Source organism: Meles meles, chromosome 15 (assembly GCF_922984935.1).
Source record: "Meles meles chromosome 15, mMelMel3.1 paternal haplotype, whole genome shotgun sequence".
Taxonomy (NCBI): Eukaryota; Metazoa; Chordata; class Mammalia; order Carnivora; family Mustelidae; genus Meles; species Meles meles.
The window spans coordinates 20,268,927-20,292,206 of NC_060080.1; the positions used below are offsets into that span (position 1 = coordinate 20,268,927).

General features: G+C 46.1%; 1 protein-coding gene and 1 pseudogene across 5 annotated transcripts in view; both read right to left on the reverse strand.

Moving 5' to 3' along the window:
- The window catches only part of ASXL2 (ASXL transcriptional regulator 2), a 140,013-nt gene extending 137,670 nt beyond the window's left edge, over window positions 1–2,343 (reverse strand). Inside the window, exons 1-2 of one of the 5 annotated variants that reach the window (XM_045979124.1) lie at window positions 1,251–2,342; window positions 503–892 (exon numbers count right to left, since the gene is read on the reverse strand). Coding sequence is in view for 2 of the 5 variants with exons in the window: in XM_045979121.1 (XP_045835077.1) it covers window positions 1,251–1,307 (57 nt within the window). In the remaining 3 variants the exon portion in view is untranslated. Of the gene's footprint in view, window positions 1–502 lie in introns of all 5 variants that reach the window. The other 4 variants (XM_045979121.1, XM_045979120.1, XM_045979123.1 and 1 more) reach the window with 4 other exon arrangements.
- A 10,492-nt stretch (window positions 2,344–12,835) lies between these two features.
- LOC123925631 lies at window positions 12,836–13,742 on the reverse strand (annotated as a pseudogene).
- Between the last annotated feature and the right edge of the window lie 9,538 nt (window positions 13,743–23,280).

Genomic DNA, 23,280 nt, shown 5'->3' on the forward strand with positions numbered 1-23,280 from the left:
GCACAAGATTGAATAAACAGCAGGATCCAAATGTGGGTAAATAAATTAAAAAGACTGGACAGTAATATAACAAAACATTAACGGATATAGCTGAGGGGTGAAATAAGTGATTTCTTATTTTCTTCTTTATACGTTCCTATAATTTTCCAAATTTTCCCACAGTTTACATTTATTACTTTCATAATCAGAAAAAAAACCTCATTAAAAAAAAAGCTGTACATTAGATAAAAAAGGTTCATTTAGGAAGGTTCTCCATATTATACAAGTAAAACTGACATGATTCACCATTAAAGATAATATCTCCACACCTTCTCTGTTTTCAACACTAACATGCTGCTGTTTTATGTCCTATTACTTTTCTACTGCATCGCCTAATGTTTCACTTCTACATACATTCACGCTTTTCGTTTTTTTCATACAACACAATAAGTCTCACTGATGACTTAAATCCTACCTCTAAACCCCGTTATGAAAAATTAGGGGAAAAAATAGATGCTTTTACCTACTAATTACAACTTCGTGAACGCACCATCACTTTAACTACGGAAAAGTCAAGGCCGGGTAAACTACACGTCCCACCATGCATTGCTGCCCTGTTCAGAGTAGGTCTCTACGGAAACTGAAAAAAAAAAAAAAAAAAAAAAAAAAATTCTACAAGTCCCACCTGTTACTTCGTTTCTAAACACCTCCTGCACTTTCAGCTTCAACAGCAAACAAAAACAAGAGCCTCGAGACCTCACGTTGGATCTGGGAGCCCAGACGAGCAGGGGACCCGGGGTCAGGCGGCATGTCTGCTATAGCTGGTAAATTCTACCAAGATCCAGCGCTCCTCTCTTCTTTCCGGGGCTGGGTGCACGCACAAGCCTTCTCCTATCTGCATCCAATGGGGGCTCTTCAGCCGCACAAGGAGAAGAACCGGTTACTGTGCAAGCACAACAGACTTCCCCATGCCGGGGCGGGAGCTACCACAGAGTGGAGGTGAGAGCGACGTGACCCCGAAAGGCAGCTTCAAAACACCAAGGGGGACTCGCAGACGCAGGGAGAAGCCACAGCCCCGCGGCGACCCTATTCCGCTGGGCGCCTCCATTCCCACAGGGATCACAACCCCGACACTAACCGCCACCCTCTCCGCGCGGTTTTGTGCCCCCTTCAGCCGGGTCGCTGGGCCAATGACCTCCCTTCCCCTGCGACCGGCAGGCGGCGAGGAAACAAAATTCTCCCGGGCTTCCCCTTCGCTCCCTCCCCCTTACCGTCTTGGCGGCCTCCGCCCAGGTCCTGCCCTTCTTCCTACGGCCCTTTTCCCTCATGTCGGGTCTTGAACTGACTGGGAGGCTCCCGTGTCCGGGCTCCGGCCGCCCTCCCTGCCTGCTCTGCCCTGCGATGCTTTTCCCGCGGTGCCGGGAAAGGTGGGAGAAAGGGGAAGTCAGGCCGGAGGAGCACCCAAGCAGAGGAAGCGGCGGGGTGGTGCGCGGGGGGGGCGGGGGGGGTCTATGGGGCGGCCGGTCCTCCTGCTGCCGTTGCCACTGCTACCGCCGCTGCCATATTGGGTCCTTACTGTACAGGCAGCCGCTACGGTCACGTGACCGCTCCCGCGCGGCCGTCACTACTGTACGCAGCCGGCCGCGCGAACGTGCGCGCGCGCGCCCCCACCTCCCGCGCTGGCCTGCAGAGCGAACGAGCCGGCGGTCCGCTGCGTCTCCTCCCTCCCCCGCCCTTCCGCTCGCCGCCTATCCTTTGGAGCATGCGCGGGAGGGAGGTCCGATGCTGATGTGCGTCGGCCCTCCTGCGCTCACGCCTACAGTGAAAATCTGCCTGCGGAAGCGGAACTTGATCCATCCCGGAAGGCTTAGTGAGCATATTCTGACCGCGTGCTGAACGCCGCGGTGGGGTTAGAACATTGGAAGAGCCGGACTTTTACCTCAAAGGACCATCTTCCTGGCTGTCACTTTAAATAAGCCTCCTACTTGTGGTTTTTTTTTTGTCCATGTTCATTTTTACAAAGGTTATCTTTTTGACGATTTGCAATAGTTCTCGTCTGCTTACTACCCCCTTTCGATAGATGAGAGATGAGTTTGAGTGACATACCAAGCTCATGTGTCCAGGATGCGGAGAAATCAAGAATCAGTTCAACAAGCTCCAAGCCCTTTTTCCAGCTCCAACAACGTCTCTCAAACTTAGATAATTCCCCACCCCACCCCCCTCCGCTTTCTTTAAAGGCCACAAGTAACATCCGGGCTTTTTCAAGTGAAGAGTCTCATCAAGGACCCGAATGGTGTCTTTTTTGTCTGGGTGACCTCAGTCACTGGCACAATGCCTGTAAATATCAGGAAACGAATAAATATTTGCTTAACGATTCATCTAGATCTGCGGTCGGAAATCATTATTTGTAGTATCCATAGCATCCTCCTGAAAAATCCAGAATGTGGCATCTTCCATCGTGTTATCCATGTTTTTATACTTCGAAAAGTAAAACGAACTTGTGTACTAACACCTCCTGTTCTCCAAAATACATCTGCTTCCAGAAATTGTTTCCGGTCTAGTTTAGTAAAAGGCGAACGATGTATGCGATCTGAAGAGAAACCAGAGTAAATCTAGCCCTCTATTATATTTTAAAATAGGACTGAGAGGCTGCCTCTTGGAAGGAAAGAATGGTGAGAGCAATAGTTAACTTGTTTGATGTCAGTTTGATGTCAGAAGTTCATGGACGGGGCGCCTGGGTGGCTCAGTGGATTAAGCCGCTGCCTTCGGCTCAGGTCATGATCTCAGGGTCCTGGGATCGAGCCCCGCATCGGGCTCTCTGCTCCGCAGGGAGCCTGCTTCCTCCTCTCTCTCTGCCTGCCTCTCTGCCTACTTGTGATCTCTGTCTGTCAAATAAATAAATAAAATCTTTAAAAAAAAAAAGTTCATGGACCCCCTAAAATTATGAACAATATTTTGTGTATAATTGTGCATTTTTGAAAAGAGGATTCGGGGGCTCCTGGCTAGCTCTGTTGGTAGAGTGTATGACTCTTCATCTTGGCTCTGACTTCTAGCCCTACATTGGTCATGGAATCTACTTTTTTTTTTTTTTTTAAGATTTTATTTATTTATCTGAACCTGTGAGAGCAGAAATACAAGCAGGGAGATTGGGAGAGGGAGAAGCAGACTTCCTGCTGAGCAGGGAGCAGGATGAGGGACTCCAATCCATACCCTGGGATCATGACCCCATCCCAAGGGAGATGCCCAAGGACTGAGCCACTCAGGTGCCCCTGGAGCCTACTTTAAATAAATTAATTAGGGGCGCCTGGGTGGCTTAGTTGGTTAAGCGACTGCCTTCAGCTCAGGTTATGATCCTGGAGTACCAGATCAAGTCCCTCCCTGCTTAGCAAAGAGTCTGCTAGACCCTTTCTTTCTGCTGTCTCTCTCTCTCTCAAATAAATAAATAAAATATTAAAAAAAAAAAATCTCGGGACACCTGGGTGGTTCAGTCATTAAGCATCTGCCTTCGGCTCAGGGCATGAGCCCCTTGTCCTGGGATCCAGCCCCACATTAGGCTCCCTGCTCAGCAAAGAGCCTGCTTCTCCCTCTCCCTCAGCACACTGCTCTGCCTACTCATACTGTCTCTCTGTGAAACAAATATATTAAAAAAAAAAAATTGGAGGACGCCTGCGTGGCTCAGTGGGTTAAGCCTCTGCCTTGGGCTCTGGTAATGGTCTCAGGACCCTGGAATCAAACCTGGCATTGGCATCCAGCTCTCTGCTCAGCAGGGAGCCTGCTTCCTCCTCAATGCCTGTCTCTCTGCCTAGTTGGTTTTTTTTTGTTTTGTTTTGTTTTTAATATTTTATTTATTTGACAGAGAGAAATCACAACTAGGCAGAGAGGCAGGCAGAGGGAGCCTAATGCGGGGCTCAATCCCAGAGTCCTAGGATCATGACCTGAGCCTAAGGCAGAGGCTTTAACCCACTGAGCCACCCAGGCGCCCTAACCAAAACAGTCTTAATGGGAGTTTGAGAGGCCATCTAGGTATGTGCTTATACTTCTCCTTCCGGCACTGATTAAACAGCTCCATAACAGTAATTGACATGGGTATATTTTCACAAATCCTTTTAGGAACTCAGCATTATCCATAGCACTCAAGATCCCTATCATCTCCCTTTAAACCGTAGGTCTAGGGGCACCTGGCTGGCTCAGTCAGTAGAGCAATAGAACATGCAGCGCCTGGGGTTGTGAGTTTGAGCCCTACCTCAGATGTAGCAATTACTTAAAAATAAAGTCTTTGGGGACACCTGGGTGGCTCAGTCAATTAAGTGTCTGCCTTTTGCTCGGGTCATGATCCCAGGGTCCTGGCATTGAATCCCACATTGGGCTTCTTAATCAGCAGGGAGCCTGCTTCACCCTCTGCCTGCTGTTCCCCCGGCTTGTCCTCTCTCTCTCTTTCTCCAACAAATAAATGAAGTCTTTATAAATAAATAGACAGATAAATAAAAACTTTATAAATAAATAAAACAAGTAAGTAAGTCTTTGGGGTTGGGATGCATGGGTGGCCCTGTTGAGTTGAGCATCTGACTTCAGCTTGGATCATGAACCCAAAATCCCAGGATCAAGCCCCGCACTGGGCTCCCTACTCAGTGGAAGTCTGCTTCTCCCTCTGCCACTCACCCCACTTGCACTCTCTCTCTCTCTAATAAATAAATAAAATCTTAAAAAAAAAAATCTTGGGGCACCTGGGTGGCTCAGTGGGTTAAAGCCTCTGCCTTCGGCTCGGGTCAGGATCCCAGGGTCCTGGGATCGAGCCCCACATCGGGCTCTCTGCTCGGCAGGGAGCCTGCTTCTTCCTCTCTCTCTGCCTGCGTCTCTGCCTACTTGTGATCTTTGTCTGTCAAATAAATAAATAAAATCTTCAAAAAAAAAAATCTTGGGCATCTGGGTGGCTCAGTTGGTTAGGTACTGCCTTTGGCTCAGGTCATGATCCTGGAGGCCTGGGATTGAGTCCCACGACGGGCTCCCAGCTCAGTGGGGAGTCGGCTTCGTCCTCTGACCCTCTCCCCTCTCATGCTCTCTCTCACTCTCTTTCAGATACATAAATAAAATCTTAAAAAAAAAAAAAATCTTTGGGACACCTGGGAGGCTCAGTTGGTTGAGCGCTGGACCCTTGCTCTCAGCTCAGGTCTTGATCTCAGGGTTGTGAGTTCAAGCCCTACATTGGGTTCCACACTGGACATGGAGCCTGCCTAAAAAAAAATAATAATTCTTGGGGTGCCTGGGTGGCTCAAATGGTTAGGCACCTCCCTTCAGCTTAGGTCATGATCCCTGGGTCCTGAGATCGAGCCCCACATCCGACTCCCTGCTGATCAGGGAGCCTGCTTGTCCCTATCCCACTCCTCGTGGTTGTGTTGCCTCTCTTGCGGGGTCTCTTTCCATCAAATAAATAAATAAAACCTTTAAAAATATAAAAAATAAAAATCTTGGGCATCTGGGTAGCTCAGTTGGTTAAACGTCTGATTCTTGGTTTCGGCTCAGTTCATACTCTCAGAATCAGGAGATGATCCTCACATCAGGCCCTAAGCTCAGCAGGGAATCTGTTTGAGATTCTCTCCCTCTCTCTCTGCCCCTCCCCACACTTGCACTCACTCTTGCTCTCTCTCAAAATAAATTAATATATTTTTGCTTTTTTTAAAAAATTCTATAGATATTTATTTATATTAGAGCAAGCATGAGAGAGAGAGAGAGAGAGCACATGAACTGGGGAGGGGGCAGATGGAGCTTGAGAAGCAGACTCCCTGCTGAACAGGAAGCCTGACAAGGGGGGTTCTCAGTCCAGAACCCCAGGATCATGACCTGAGCCAAAGGCAGACACTTAATCAACTGAGCCACCCAGGTGCCCCTCAAAGTAAATAAATCTTTAAAATATATATTTATAATAGGGGCGCCTGGGTGGCTCAGTGGGTTAAGCCACTGCCTTTGGCTCAGGTCATGATCTCAAGGTCCTGGGATCGAGTCCCGCTTCGGGCCTGCTCAGCAGGGAGCCTGCTTCCTTCTCTCTCTGCCTGCCTCTCTATCTACTTGTGATCTCTTTCTGTCAAATAAATAAATAAAATCTTTAAAAAAATAAAATATATATTTATTATAGATAGATAAATAGAAATACTTTGCCTCCTTACATGTTTATTTTTTTTAAAGATTTTATTTATTTATTTGACAGAGAGAGATCACAAGTAGGCAGAGAGGCAAGCAGAGAGAGAGAGGAGGAAGCAGGCTCCCCGCCAAGCAGAGAGCCCGATGCGGGACTCGATCCCAGGACCTTGGGATCATGACCTGAGCCGAAGGCAGAGGCTTAAACCACTGAGCCACCCAGGCGCCCCTCCTTACATGTTTAAATAGATAATATGTATATACAGAAATAGTAGACAGTAGATACAGGTAATAGATTCATAGATACATAAATACAGTAGATAGATACATCTCCTTGTTGATCAGGCCAGCGTCCACATGGGCAGTATCTGCTGAGAGCACCTGTGATGGAAATAGCTTCCATCATGATGGTCATGGGCCACATGCCAGGCCCATCAGGGGTAGAGATGATCTTTTCAACATCTTTTATAAGTAGGCATTGGCAGAAATATTGCTAGAGCAATTTTGTAAAGAATCAACTCTTTTTCATGAAGCTGTTACTGGAAATCTTATCATCAATAAGACTGTTAAGAAAGATGACACTAGTTTTTGTACGTCTGTAGGAAATCATTATTGGCCAAGAAATTCGAATTTTTGGCTTTCCACGGGATGGAATGGGGGAGGAGTCACTCTGGTTTCACTTCCTTGCTTACAAAAACAAGAAGTCAAGACTAGCAATTCTCAAGGCCAGTTCTTCAGGTGTTCACAATTACAGCCATGGATCCCCACTATCCCATCCTCTCTACACGCAGGGCCTGGATTTCTGATTGCCCTTTCGAAGTAGACAATGATGTTATTATATATTGAGCAGAATCCTGGACATTGAGCCCCTAGTTCGCACAGCTCCATCGTAGACCCAAGTCTGTCTGACACCAGTACCATTTCCTGCCCAGTTTTCCCAGTACCATTTATTAAAGAAACTACCCTTTCCCCAGCATATGTTTTTGGCTCCTTTTCATAAATTAGTCGACCATACATGTGTGGGTGTCCTTCCGGGCTCTCTGTTAGGTTCTGTTGACCTATGTGTCTTACATATCAATACCACACTGTTTTGACTACTCTAGCTTTGTAATAGAGCTTGAAATCAAGAAGTGTGATGCCTCCAGCTTTGTTCTTCTTTCTCAAAATTGCTTTATTTAGGGCCTTTTTTGGTTTCATACAAATTTTAGAATTGTTTTCCATATTTCTGTGAAAAATACCATTGGCATTCTGATAGAGATTGTATTCAGTCTAGATAGCTTTGGGTAGTATGGACATTTATTTTTTTTTTTTTTTTAAGATTTTATTTAGGGGTGCCTGGGTGGCTCAGTGGGTTAAGTCTCTGCCTTAGGCTTGGGTCATGATCTCAGGGCCCTGAGATCAAGCTCCGTATCAGACTCTCTGATCAGCAGGGAGCCTGCTTCCCCCTTTCTCTCTGCCTGCCTCTCTGCCTACTTGTGATCTCTCTCTGTCAAATAAATAAATAAAAATTTAAAAAAACTTAATAAAAAATTTTAAAAAAATAAAGATTTTAAAAATGAAGATTTTATTTATTTATTTGACAGAGAGACAGCGAGAGAGGGAACACAAGCAGGGGGAGTGGGAGAGGGAGAACCAGGCTTCCTGCTGAGCAGGGAGCCTGATGTGGGGCTCCATCACAACTGAGCCACCCAGGCTCCCCTAGTACAGACATTTTAACAAATAACAATCTTTCCAACACATGAACACAGAATACCTTCTCATTTATCTGTGTCTTTTTCAGTCCTTTTTTTTTTTTTTTTAAGATTTTATTGATTTGACATAGAGAGAGAGAGATCACAAGTAGGCAGAGAGGCAGAGAGAGAGAAGGGGAAGCAGACTGTCCACTGAGCAGAGAGCCCAATGCAGGGCTCTATCGCAAGACCCTGAGACCATGACCTGAGCCAAAGGCAGAGGCTTAACCCCCTGAGCCACCCAGGCGCCCCGTCTTAAGTCTTTTTCATCAAAGTCTTGCAGTTTTCAGTGTTCAGATCTTTCACCTCATTGGTTAGATTTATTTCCAAGTATCTTATTCTTTTTGATGCTATTATGAGTGGTATTGTTTTCTTAATTTCCCTTTCAGATAGGTCATTGTTGTTATGTAGAAACATAACTGATTTTTCTATATTGGTTTTGTTCTTTTTTTTTTTTTTTAAGATTTTATTTATTTAGGGCGCCTGGGTGGCTCAGTGGTTTAAGCTGCTGCCTTCGGCTCAGGTCATGATCTCGGGATCCTGGGATCGAGTCCCGCATCGGGCTCTCTGCTTGGCAGGGAGCCTGCTTCCTTCTCACTCTCTCTGCCTACTTGTGATTTCTCTCTGTCAAATAAATAAATAAAATCTTAAAAAAAAAAAAAAGATTTTATTTATTTATTTGACAGACAGAGATCACAAGTAGGCAGAGAGAGAGGAGGAAGCAGGCTCCCTGCTGAGCAGAGAGCCCGATGCGGGGCTCGATTTCAGGACTCTGGGATCATGACCTGAGCCGAAGGCATAGGCTTAACCCACTGAGCCACCCAGGGGCCCCTGGTTTTGTTCTGTTTTTTAAACATTTGTTTGTTTATTTATTTGAGAGAGAGAGCACAAGCAGAGGAAGAGGGAGAAGCAAGCTCCACAATGACAGGGAGCCTGACCCTGGGCTTGATCCTAGGAACCTGGGACATGACCTAAGCCCAGGGCAGAATTCTTAACCAACTGAGCCACCCGGTGCCCCATATATATTGGTTTTGTATGCTGCAAACATACTAACTCATTTATTCTAACAGTTTTTTGGTGGGATCTTTAGGGCTTTCCACATATAATATGTCATCTGCAAATAGAGACAATTTTACTTCTTCTCTTCAAATTTTACTTACCTGATATTTCTTTTTCTTCCTAAAATTTCTCTGGCTAGGACTTCCACTACTATGTTGAATGAAAGTGGCAAGAGTGGACATCCTCGGGGCGCCTGGGTGGCTCAGTGGGTTAAAGCCTCTGCCTTCGGTTTAGGTCATGATCCCAGGGTCCTGGGATGGAGTCCAGCATCGGGCTCTCTGCTCAGCAGAGAGCCTGCTTCCTCTATTCTCTCTGCCTGCCTCTCTGCCTACTTTTGATCTCTGTCTGTCAAACAAATAAATAAAATCCAAAAAAAATTTTTTTTTAAAAAGTGGACATCCTTGGGGCACCTGGCTGGCTCAGTCAATACGGCATATGGTTCTTGATCCAAAGTCATGAGTTTGAGCCCCACATTGGGTGTAAAGATTACTTGGCGTGCGGAGAGAGTAAATTAAATTAAAGAGAGAGAGAGAGAGAGAAAGCGTGCATCTTTGTCTTATTCCTGACCTTAGAAGAAAATGTTTCAGCTTTTCACAATTGACTATGATGTTTGCTGTGGGCTTGTCAGATATGGTCTTTATTATGTTAAGTTATAGTCTCTGTACACCTAGTTTGTTGACAGTTTTTATCATGAAAAAATGTTGAATTTTGTCAAATGGTTTTTTGCATCTATTGAGATGATCATATGATTTTTATCTTTCATTTTGTTAATGTGGTATATCACATTGATTTGCAACTATTGAACATCCCTGGAATAAATCTCAATTAATCGGGGCACCTGGGTGGCTCAGTGGGTTAAAGCCTCTGCCTTCCACTCAGGTCATGGTCCCGGGGTCCTGGGATCGAGCCTCGCATCGGGCTCTCTGCTCTGCAGGGAGCTTGCTTCCTCCTCTCTCTCTGCCCGCCTCTCTCTCTGCCTGCCTCTCTGCCTAGTTGTGATTTCTAAAAAAAAAAAAAAAAAAAAAAAAAAAATCTCAATTAATCAAGGTGTATGACCCTTTTAACATACTGTGGAATTTGGTTTGTTCATTTTTTGAGTCCTCTCTCTCTCTCTCTCTTTTCATGAATCTGGTTAGAAGTTCATCAGTTTTATTGATTTCTCAAACAGCCAGTTCTTGGTTTCATTGTTCTATGATTTGCTCATTTTTTTGTTAAGGATTTTTCCATCCATGTTCATCAGAGACATTGGTTTGTAATTTTCTCTTCTTGTAGTTTCCTTATCTGGTTTGGTATCAGAGTAATACTAGCCTCATAAAGTGAGTTTGGAAGTGTTTCTTCTCTATTTGAGATCTTGAGAAGAATTGGTGTTAATTTTTCCCAATGTTTGGTAGAATTCAGCAGTTAACCCACCTAATCCTGGACTTTTCTTTGTTGGGAGGTTGTTCGTTTTTTATGATTTTTATTTATTTACTCGACAGAGAGAGAGCACAACTGTGGGGGTGGGGGGAGCATCAGGCAGAGGGAGAGAGGGAAGCAGGCTCCCCACTGAGCAGAGAGCCCAACGCAAGGCTTGATCCTGGGATCCTGAGATCATGACCTGAGCTGAAGGCAGAGGTTTAACCTACTGAGCCACCCAGGTACCCCCATAAGTCTTGATATATTATATTTCCATTTTAATTTGTCTCAAAGACTGCTTTTTCTTTCTCTTCTGATTTATTTGACCCACTGATTCTTCAGGATCCTGTTGTTTGATTTCTGCATACTTGTGAAGCTTCCAGTTTTCTTCTTATAACTGACTTCTAGTTCCATACTATTGTGGTCGGAAAAGATGCTTGATAAGATTTCAATCTTCTTAAATTTATTAAGACTCATTTTTGGGGGCGCCTGGGTGGCTCAGTGGGTTAAAGCCTCTGCTTTCAGCTCAGGTCATGATCTCAGGGTCCTCGGATGGAGCCCTGCATGGGGCTCTCTGCTCAGCGGGGAGCCTGCTTCCCCCTCTCTCTCTAACTGCCTCTCTATCTACTTGTGATCTCTGTCTGTCTAATAAATAAATAAAATCTTTAAAAATAAATAAATAAATAAAGACTCATTTTGTAACTAACATATGATCTATCCTGGAAAATGTTCCATGTGCCCTTGAGAAGAGTGTATTCTGCTGCTGTTGGAGGAAATGTTCTGTGAATATCTGTTAAGTCCATCTGGTCTAGCGTGTCATTTAAGTCCAACGTTTCTTAATTGATTTTTTGTCTGGATGATCTATCCTCTGTTGCAAGTGGGATATTGAAGTTCCCTCCTATTGTATTGCTCTCCATTTCCCCCTTCAGTGTTAATGATTGCTCTATATATTTATTCTTTTTTTTTTTAAGATTTTATTCATTTATTTGAAAGACAGAAATTACAAGTAGGCAGAGAGAGAGAGGAGGAAGCAGGCTCCCTGCTGAGCAGAGAGCTCGATGCGGGGCTCGATCTCAGGACCCTGGGATCATGACCTGAGCCGAAGACAGAGGCTTTAACCCACTGAGCCACCCAGGCGCCCCCGCTCTATATATTTAGGTGCTTCCATGGTGAATGGTAAATATTTACAAATGTTATAGCCTCTTGATGAATTGATCCTTTTACAATCATAGAGGGATTCTCCTTGTCTCTTGTTACAGGCTTTGGCTTAAAGTCTTTTTTTTTTTTTTTTAAGATTTTATTTATTTATTCATGAGAGAGAGAGATAGGCAGAGGTAGAGGGAGAAGCAGGCTCCTGCTGAGTGTGGAGCCTGATGTGGGACTTGATCCCAGGACTATGGGATCACAACCTGAGCTGAAGGCAGCCGCTCAACCAAGTCACCCAGGCGCTGCCTAAAGTCTATTTTGGGTGATTTAAGTATAGCTTACCTCTGGTTCTTTTGGTTTCCATTTGCATACAATATCTTTTCCCATCCCTTCACTTTCAGTCTATCTGTGCCCTTAAAGCTGAAGTCTGTCTCTTCTAGATAGCGTTATAATGGGGTTTTGCTTTTTTTTTTTTAAGATTTTATTTATTTATTTGATAGACAGAAATCACATGTAGGCAGAGAGGCAGGCAGAGAGAGAGAGGGAAGCAAGCTCCCCGCCGAGCAGAGAGCCTGAATCGGGGCTGGATCCGAGGACCCTGGGATCATGACCTGTGCCAAAGGCAGAGGCTTTAACCCACTGAGCCACCCAGGCACCCCTGGGGTTTTGCTTTTTTATCCATTCAGCTACTCTGTATCTTTTGAATGGAGAAGGAAAAACCCACTTTTTTTTTTAATACGAAGATTTTTAATTCAGTTTTAAAAAATCCTTAAAACAATCTGCCCTTCAAAACATGAAGCTGATTTGGGATTTTTCTATTATTGTAACAAATTAGGCAAAACTGTATCTCAGAATTATTGAGGAAAAAGATAATGCAGTAGTTTTCCTATTAAAGTCAACATTTGCTTGTAGAAGAGTTAACAGGCAAATCAACCCAGAAATCCCCGTGAACAAATGCTAATGCGGATGAAATATAAATTTGTTACATACACGTACAAGCAACCACGACCGCGGTGATTACGGACCACAAGCCAAGAGTGTAAGATTAGGGCAGCTACTGAATTTGGAGCAAGAAAGTGCCATCGGCAGCTCTGAGTATGCCCCCACTCACAGGACAGCTCACCCCCGGCAGCACTCCCCACCCAGTTTTGGGAGACGAGTGTCTTCTATCTGGCCAGTCCTGTCCTCTCCTGTGACACCTTCTCACGAGGCAGGCACCGCGCGGGCGGACACCTGCTTACAGTTCCAGAGCCGGTCGGATGGAGCAGCCCGGGCCCACCCACTGTCGGAAGAGGACCCTCATTCAGGCTGACCTTGAATTAGGGGAAGGGAACGTGGCTTGTCCACCGTCCCAGAGTTGCTGCCACGTAACAATCACTTTTATAATAAAGCTCCTTCGATAAACACACTGACCGGATAGTCTTGCCGAGGAAAGCTCACCCAGCCCCACACCCAGGGCGTAAGAGGAGGAGGACAGGCCCTCTGCTGGGATTCAGGACCGGGGCGGAGGCGGTCTGGCCCGAGCGCCGCTACGCCGACTGAGCCAGGAACTCACTCCAGGTCCTGGCCCCCGGCCTCCAAGTGGTGGGCGGGCCGCTTGTACGCCGTCCACACGGGTTCGCCCACAAACAGCCGCATGGCCTTCACGTAGTTCTGCTCGTCCAGCGAGACGCGGTGGTAGATGCCGGCGGGGAGCGTGATCATGTCCCCCTTCTCCATGAAGATGCGGATGCACCGGTCCTGTCTGTCCCGCAGGTCGAAGTAGCCGCTGCCGTCCAGGATGTAGCGGATCTCGTCATCCAGGTGCAGGTGCTCCTGGTAGAACACCCTGACCTTTTCTTCATAATCTGGTAGAGTTTATCCTTGCATATGGTTATTATGTCCATCCAGCAGTAGTTTCTCTCTTTTCGGATCTTTTCTTTCTTTCTTTTTTTTTTTTTTTAAAGATTTTATTTATTTATTTGACAGAGAGAGAAAGATCACAAGTAGGCAGAGAGGTAGGCAGAGGCAGAGGGAGAAGCAGGCTCTCTGCCAAGTAAGGAGCCCGATATGGGACTCGATCCCAGGATGCTAGGATCATGACCTGAGCCGAAGGCAGCCGCTTAACCAACTGAGCCACCCAGGCGTCCCTTTTCGGATCTTTTCTAATTCTAGGTCATTCTCATATTTGTCAGCATCCAACTTCCAATAAAGCACCCCGAGCCGGCGCAACTGCTCCAGGCCGACCGGGCGGCTGGGCTCGGCGCGGTGGGGCCGCCTCGGGTCATCGGCGGACTCGTCCATGTACCAGGCCTGCACCATGGCGAGCCGGGGCGCCTCGAGCACCCCCTGCGAGCCCGTCCGGCCCCGTCCCTGACCCTAGCCCGCGGCGGCGGCAGGCGGCGGACCAAGAGTGGGCCAACCCATTTTTAAAGTTATTTCCGTCCCTATGTTAAGAGATACCCAGGTACTCGATGTATTTTGTTTTACGTTTCAGTTTGGTATATTAAGTAAATAATGCATTATTTGTATCATTATAGCAGAATGCATTACAATGAACTTAAAGAGATACCCCAGTTTGGTAGAATTTATCCAACTCTGTCCAACAACCATGCAAAGAGAATGTTTTTTTTTAAGAGACTTCTTCCTGTAGCTTCACAGATAGCTGGACCAACATCACTTCCGAAGGGAAATAGATTGAGCAATTGTTGTTAAAATGCAATATAAGATAAACAGCGTTGTATGAATGTGCCAGAAAACAGGGCTGCTGTTAGCACTGCTCTCATCATGTCTGCCCTCACCACAGACTTCAGCTTTAACCAGTGGGCCATCTCAAATATGCTTGCCTTGACTTGGGTCATCGCCAGGAGGCAGGCTGTATGTAAGAGGATCCTGTTCAGGGGCGCCTGGGTGGCTCAGTGCGTTAAAGCCTCTGCCTTCAGCTCAGGTCATGATCCCAGAGTCCTGGGATCGAGCCCCACGTCTGGCTCTCTGCTCCTCGGAGAGCCTGCTTCCTCCTCTCTCTGTCTGCCTCCCTGCCTACCTGTGATCTGTCTCTCTCTCTCTCTGTCAAATAAATAAATAAAATCTTTAAAAAAAAAAAAAAAAGAGGATCCTGTTCAAAGTCCTCACTTCAAAAGCCCTACAGCAGTCCATAACAGTCACTGCTCAGAGGCAGAGGTACTAGGCTGTAGGCTCGGGCTGCCTGGGCTGGAACGCCCCCACCCAAGTACCTTCTACCTGTCCGAAGCTGAGCAAGCCACTTAACCTCCATAAGACTCCCTTCTCTTGATGAGGACTATTGAGTTTGAATGACATCATACATTTCTAGAAGCACCTAGAACAGTGTCTGGTACATTGGCAGCTATCCATAACTGTTAGCTGTTGTATCTTATATGTCATATACAACCAGAAAAAAAGGGCAAAAGTAGACCTTCTCAACTCTTCTTCCCTCCTGCAAAACTTGTAAATAACAAGCTTAGTTCTATTTCTCTACTAAGCAGCAAGATTTAGCTTACTTGCTCACAAGGCCAGCAAGAGCCTAGGGGAAAGGAATATATACCTGACAATCCATTTAGGAGGATACAAAGATTGAGAAACTTCTCAAGAAACATTTTTTAGGGGCACCTGGGTGGCTCCTTTGGTTGAGTTTCCAACTCTTGATTTCAGTTCAGGTCATGATCTCTGGGTCTGAGATTGAACCCCAAGTCAGGCTCCCTGCTCAGCACAGAGTCTGCTTGTCCCTCTCTGTCCCTCTCTGCCCCTCCACGTGCACTCTCAATCTATCTAAAATAATAAGTAAAATCTTCTTTAAAAAAAATTTTTAAGGGGCGCCTGGGTGGCTCAGTGGGTTAAGCCTCTGTCTTTGGCTCACGTCATGACCTCAGGGTCCTGGGATCGAGCCCTGCATTGGGCTCTCTGAGCAGCAGGGAGCCCGCTTCCCCCTCTCTCTGCCTGCCTTTCTGCCTACTTGTGATCTCTCTCTGTCAAATAAAACCTTTAAAAAATAATAAATAAATGTACATATAAGATCCTAAAGTGACATAGAGGAGTAGGTGATAAACTCTACAGATTTTTTTTTTCAAGATTTTATTCCTTTATTTCTCAGAGAGAGAGGGAGAGAGCGTGAGAGCGCACAAACCGGGAGAGCAGGAGGGAGAGAGAAAAGCAGGCTTGCCGCTCAGCAGGGAGCCGATATGGGACTTGATCCCATGACTAGGATCAAGACCTGAGCTGAAGACAGATACTTAACCTTCTGAGCCACCCAGGCGCCCCTTATTTACACATTTAAATTACACACAGATTCTGGAGAAGGAGTCTATAGGCTTCCACAAACCATCAAAGGAATCCATAAGTAAAAACAAAGGAACACAAAAAATGTTAAGAATCCCTGCTCCAGAGTCAGACTGAGTGAGTGAAATCCTGGCTCCATTGCGTAAAAGTAGGTGACCAGGCAAATTTTCAAAATATTTTTGGGCCTCACTTTTTTCATGTGGAAAATGGGTATAATACTGATATTATCTATTTCATAAGGTGTTGTAAAAATAGGTACAGAAAGACATCTGAAAATAATGCAGGTATATGATAAACATTCAATAAATGTCATAACCTGTCCAGATCTTGGTCTGAAGAAAATCCAATGAATGATCCCTTAAATCCAGCATTCCCTTAAGACTGTAACCTAGTTACGAAGATTCCCCTGAATGCTAGTTAAAATAAGAACCAAAAGAGTCCTCATTTTCTTTTCCTAACTTTTTTTTTAAGTGAGCTCTTCGTCCCATGTGGGGCTCGAACTCACTACCCGAGATCTAGAATTGCATGCTTTCCTGACTGAGCCAGCCAGATGCCCCCAAAAGGGTCCTCATTTTCTCTCCTTCACCTTTTATTAGTCATTTTGAGGATCAATGAAGTGTCAACACAAGGTTCCCATTTTCTTTTTTTTTTTTTTTAAATGTGTGTATTTTTTTTTTATTTGACAGAGAGAGAGATCACAAGGAGGCAGAGTAGCAGGCAGAGAGAGAGGGGGAAGCAGGCTCCCCACTGAGCAGAGAGCCTGATGTGGGGCTCGATCCCAGGACCCTGGAATCATGACCTGAGCCGAAAGCGGAGGCTTAACCCACTGAGCCACCCAGGCACCCCAAGGTTCCCATTTTCTGCAAAGAACTAAAAAGGCAGCTTCCTGGGAATTTAGGCTGACACGTAAATCAGATTTAAAGTTGAAAGGTCCCCACGGGAACTATCTTAGTCCAGGTTCTCGAAAGCGCAAATCTCAACGCTACTGACAGGCACGGATCAGCTCACTTCAAGGGTATGAGAGCCCAACTTCAACTGTGCCGGACTGCAGGTGGTCAAAGGCTCAGAGATGCAGGAAGCAGGAAGGAAGGCAGAGGAATTGGAGGCGAGCCAGGAACAAGCTAGGAATAGCCAGGCTGTGCTTCTCCTTAGTTACCGTGGGCTTTGTCCAGCCAGATGTCCTCAGCATCTCCTTGGTTTTCTGCCTGAGGAATTCGACTATTCATTCTGAAGTTATCTTACATGCTGTCCACACACTCACAAATGCTCCTAGGAGGCCAAATACATCTTCAAATCTTCATTCTAACAAGAGACTGTTTACATAGATGGGGATACAGCCTGGACCCAAGTAGGTTTAGGTTCGAGTCCCAACTTTGTCATTTATCCAAGTGAACATAAGCACTTTATTTAGAATCTCTAATCTTCACCTTCCTCGTCTGTCAAAAGTTCAGATAGTTTACTCATAAAGATTCACTTTTGAGGGGCACCTGGGTGGCTCAGTGGGTTAAGCCTCTGTCTTCTAGTCAGGTCAGGATCTCAGGGTCTCTGCTCAGCGGGGAGCCTGCTTCCCCCTCTCTCTCTGCCTGCCTCCTCTCTGCCTACTTGTGATTTCTCTCTCTGTCAAATAAATACAATCTTGAGAAAAAAATTCATTTTTGAATTCCCATTATGTGACCGGCTCCCATTTGGATGTTGAGAGAACAGAAGAAAACCATGGAAGGAAGACCAGGGAGAAATAAATAGATAAGACTTTAGTACTGGATTTCGATAAAAGCTTGGAAGACAATCCACCCCAAGCGGATATGCAAGACAGTGACTGATTTGGAGCATCTTTGGATTACAAAGAAAGGCTTGCTGAGAATTTGACATTTGATCTGAGACAGAAGAGGAAAAAGACAAGAAGAAACTAGCCCTGTGAAGATTAGGGTGTGGAGCATTCCAATTAGAGGGAAAGAGAATTTCAAAAGCCCCGAGGCCTAAGAAGATTTTGGTGTGTCCTTGGAATATAAAGAAGACCTAGAGGGGAGTGAGGTGGAGAGAGAGGTCTGGGAAGAGGTGGGTGAGGTAGGCAGGGGCTGAGGAAGTAAGTGGAGGAGGATGTGAGAGCTTTGAGAAGAGCCATGAATGTGTGAAATACTTGTTCGGGAGAATGGGGAGAGAACATACTGGAGAAGTGTGGTAGGGTTGCTTGGCAGCATTGAGACTCCCTTTGCGGTGTGTGGTCATGAATTTCAACTAGAGCTAGTTGGCATAGTGGATGTTGCTCCGAGGATAAGATCAAGTGAATGGAAGTTTCTGACACGTGATAGATGTTCCGAAAAGTTCACTAGCTATTCTGAGGGAGAAAATATTAAGATGAAGAAAACTAAACCAACTCATGGATGTTTTGCCACCATTTGCAATGCAGAGGGAGTGGCAAATGACATGCAATAGATTCTGATCCTTGGGTTCAGACTGAATTTTCCTTCTAAAGTGAGTTTTTTCGCATTTGGATATCTCAGACGTGCGTGGTTTTGCAAACCCACTGCAAAATGCTGTGATTTTTGCTCTTGCGGTCTTAATAAACTGGAAGTAGATTTCTTTCATCAGTCTCTTGTAGAACCACTTCCTTATATTCCAAGTACGGGAACACAGCTCATGTCAGTATATGCACAAAATTTGCTTTGCTTCATCTTTTTTTGCATGTTCAGACAAAAAGATTTCTTCTCCTAACTTTCCAAGATGTTTTGAAATGTTAATTCACAACATTTGATAACCTGGGAACAACTCAGCAACCTAGGATAGCTCATCTATTGCAACCTTAAATAGAATCTCCCCGGCAATGGCAGACATGGAGAAAATCACACCTGAGCTTTTCTGTAATTTCACCTCACGGATGAGATCTTTTTTGACACATCCCTTTTTAAAGGTTCTTAAGGTTTGGATGTCCTGATAAGGGAAAAGCTGATATGGGTGAATTAGATTTGAAGGACAGGCCATGGAGTTGGTGGGACCTCAAGGACGGAGGCTGAAAGGGAGGTGCTGAGCGGTGAGAAGGATGGGAGGTTGGCAGGAGGTTAGTGAGGAGTCCAGTCCGGGAGAGTAAGTGGACTTGCCCGCTAGGAAGCAGAGTGATGGAGAGGAATCTGAGGGCAGGCAAAATGTGGGATTCTAGGGGCACTTGGGTGGCTCAGTGGGTTAAGTCCTCTGCCTTCGGCTCGGGTCATGATCCTAGGGTCCTGGGATCAAGCCCCGCATCGGGCTCTCTGCTCAGCAGGGAGCCTGCTTCCTCCTCTCTCTCTGCCTGCCTCTCTGCCTCCTGTGATCTCTGTCTGTCAAATAAATAAATAAAATCTTAAAAAAAAAAAAAAATGTGGGATTCTAGGCATGCAGGCTGAGAACAGGCTGGAGAACTCCGGCTCCTAGAGAAGTTGGAAAGAATGAAGGAGGCCCCTCCAACCTCAGTTTTGGACAACCCCCACCTTTGTGTGCTGCAAACTCTTCCCCTAGGTGGTGGTGCCTCCCACAGGTATTATCCTGTCTGAGGTCTGCAGTTCCTCAAAGAAACCTCCTCCCCTCCACCTTCCCCCCCAACTCCCCATACAAGTTGGAGAAAAAGAGCATCTGAGGTTGTAGGAAATGCAGCTGGTCCCGTCACATCCGCCCAACACTCAGTGTTCCTGTGTATGCTGACAGCTCCTTCCTGCAAACATCTGGGATTCCCTGCCTCAGAGTTTTCCCGAAATCACTGGTGCATGCTTGGCTCATGAGTAGGGCAGAGAAGGAAAGCTAGGGATTTAATGTCCCCGGAGCCACCATCAAACAATGATTGACTGGAGTTCAAATACAAATACATTACTGTTACGTATTGCCGTGTAATAAACCACTCCAAAACGGGTGGCTTCAGACAATGATTTGGTATTTCTCATGGTTCTGTGAGTGGACTGAGTGGTTCCTCTTCCAGTTTTGCGTGGGCTCGCTCACACAGAGGCATTCAACTGTGGTCAGCTGGACGGAAAGGTGGCCTTACTTACATGTCTCACGATTTGCTTTGGCTGTTGGCTTGGAACACTTTGGTATTCCTCCACATGGCCTTGCTGCTTTACTGGGCTCAACCAGATTCCTCAAACATAGAGTTCTCAGCATTTAGGAGGGCAGAGGCAGAAGCTGCCAGGCACCTGGAGATCTAGGCTGTGTCGCGGGCACAGTATCACTTCTGCCATTTTTTTCTTAAAGATTTTATTTATTTATTTATTTGACAGGCAGAGATCACAAGTAGGCAGAGAGGCAGGCAGAGAGAGAGGAGGAAGCAGGCTCCCCGCTGAGCAGAGAACCTGATGCAGGGCTTGATCCCAGGACCCTGAGATCATGACCTGAGCCTAAGGAAGAGGTTTTAACCCTCTGAGCCACACAGGCGCCCCACTTCTGCCGTTTTTATTGGTCAAAGCAAGTCAGCAGATCATCCCAGATTCAAGGGCAATGGCTCATAGACAAGGGTGCACCTAGGAACCAGAAAGAGGAAAGATGGGCAGACAATAGGGGCACTGCTTAATTTACATAACAAAAGATTAAGAATGAATGTGAAAGAGATGCATTCCACCCAGGGTGAGGGCCCCGCCCCTCACAAGTCACCCTCTTGTATAATCCCCTCCTCTCAAGAACCCATATCTTGTTTCTAGCCCAGAGAGTATAGTAAAGGTGATGGGATGGTCACTTCCTTAACTGGGTTATGTTATGAAAGACACCATCTTAGCCAACTGCCCTGCAAAATCTTCCTGCTGGCCTTGAATAAGGAAGCTGCTAGAAGGTGAAGTGCCTGCAAGAGCTACAGCCATGATCAAGAGCCCTTGCTTTGGGCCATGGTCAAGAGCGCTCGCTTTGTCCTACAACCGCAAGAAACTGAATTGCGTCGGCAAGGACTTCACCTTGAAAGAGTGTTCTGAACTCCAGGAAGGAACTCTCTCCAGAAAGGAGATAGTCTGCCTGACACTTCCATTCCAGCCTGTGAGACCTCAAATGGAGGACCCAGCGAAGCCATGTGTAGACTAATGACCCATGGAAACTGTGAATAAAATGGGGTGCATTCTAAACTGCTACGTTTGTGGTCATTTGTTAGGCAGCAACATAAAATGGATACGAGGAAGTAGAAAGCTGAAGTCAGCCACTGTGAGGGAAAATCATAATCCGTCACGCAATTTCCAAATCTAGAGCCCATCAGCTGAAGGGGATCCCAAGTCCCCTTGAGGAAGGACCCCACAGGGCTGCAACCGTTATATACAGTAGTGATGCCATTATTCTTTCCACAAGGGGACTGTGGCCATTTACTAGGGTAACTGAGCAATGGGGAAAAGGGAATATCCTGACCCTTCAAGAGCTGTGAGTTGACACTGAGAGCAAGTAAGGCAAAACCCCAGCATGGTTCCCTCCTGGGGATCTACTGCCTTAGTGCCCTTGGTCCTCAGGCAAGGGCTTCAGAACCAAAGACTCAGATACATTTCCCAAGGATGGAGACAAGCGACCAAGACCAGCAAAGATCCGGCTGAGCAGGAGGGAGACCCGGAATAAGTGGAAAAGGAGGGAGATAAGAGATACCAGGACAGCTGCAGGATCCGTGCAAGCGCATGGGCTGAGGCAGTTCTATGAACTCATCTCAATTTATTTTTATTTTATATATGGTTGCTGGCTACCACCTTGAAGAGTCAATGACAGAATGGAGTCAATTACAGAATGGAGTTAATGTGGGATAGGAGTAGAGCAGAGGGGGACAAGGTGTACTTGTGCCCTGCGTATTCCCTTGGCCTACACCTCTCCTCACTCTGATGGCTTTTTCCTGCTGTACTTGCAACCCTTTGCCTGCCAGATTTCTCTGTGCATATTTAACACACACTTGGAGCGGACCGCCGTGGCCAGAGCGTTAATGGACTCTGAAGCGACTCTCAACCAGTATCTGAAAGGAGTTGGTATACACCCCTGGCTTCTCTGCTTTTCTGGGGGACTGCTCTGAGACATGTTCTGCACAGTTGCCTGGATCTGCCCCAAGACTGAGCTCTGATTGCTCGTGAACGCCTCTGCCTGGCTTCCTCTCTTCTGTTTCCTTTTGCACTCCCTGACCAGGGCTTCCTGAGATCAACTCCTAGTAGATTACTTGCACGGATGGTCCTGTCTCAGAGCCTATTTTTGAGGACCCCAACCTCAGATGGCAAGGAAATCAATTTGAGAAACGCGGTACATTTCAGAATCTCGGGGTGGGGAGGCCAAGGTGGGAAATTAACATAGCAAGAACAAGAAGGCCTCCTCTGCAACCGAGCCCAATAAGATGGATGTAGCTCACAAACACCATGTTGAGTGAAAGGAGCCAGACACAGAAGAACACATACTGTATTATTCCATTTCTATAAAGTGCGACAACAGGCAGGATGAATTGGTGGTCGTGTTTATTTCCCTGTACTCTGGGATCATAACCTGAGCCAAAGACTGCTGCTTAACAGAGCCCCCTAGGCGTCCCCAAATGTGCTCTTAAGAGGCATCATATCTTCCGATTTGATTCTTGGCATCTTGCTGATATGTCAGAAGTCCAACTAACCCTAAGACAACCGTTCGAGGGGCACCTGGGTGGCTCAGTGGGTTAAAGCCTCTGCCTTTGGCTCGGGTCATGATCCCAGCATCCTGGGATCAAGTCCTGCATCAGGCTCTCTGCTCAGCAGGGAAACTGCTTCCCCTCTCTCTCTCTCTGCATGCCTTTCTGTCAACTTGTGATCTCTGTCTGTCAAATAAATAAATAAAATCTTAAAAAGAAAAAAAAAAAAAGACAACTTCAGTGAGGAAGTCCAAGCTGGCCACAGGGAGAAGCCAGAGGAAGCAAGGAACCCCAGTAGGCTACCCCAGCCCAGCCACTAGCTGAGTGCACACAAGACTAGGACGCCTCTGAAAACTCAGAGATTTATGAGAATTAACAGTATTCTGGTAGTTTGTTATACAGGGGCATTGACTGAAACATGTAGGGAGGAATTTTATTCTGGGAGTTAAAAAGTTTGAATTCGGGGCACCTGGCTGGCTCAGTCAGGGAAGTGTGTAACTCTTGATCTTGGGGTTCAGAGTTTGAGGCCCGTGTTGGATGTAGAGATTACTTAAACATATAACACTTTAGGGGCGCCTGGGTGGCTCAGTGGGTTAAAGCCTCTACCTTTGGTTCAGGTCATGATCCCAGGGTCCTTAGATGGAGCCCTGTATTGGGCTCTCTGCTCAGCAGGGAGCCTGCTTCCCTCTCTCTCTCTGCCTGCCTCTCTGCCTACTTGTGAGCTCTGTCTGTCAAATAAATAAATAAAACCTTAAAAAAAATTGTAAACTTCACAATACTACATGAATTTAAGACACTATTAGCATAAAATTATTAATAATAATAGTCTGATAAGTGCACAATGTATGTCCCCTCTTATGAATTTTAGTATCAAAAGAAATTTTAGGGGGCGCCTGGGTGGCTCAGTGGGTTAAAGCCTCTGCCTTCGGCTCAGGTCATGATCCCAGAGTCCTGGGATCGAGCCCCGCATCGGGCTCTCTGTTCAGCGGGGAGCCTGCTTCCTCCCTTCTC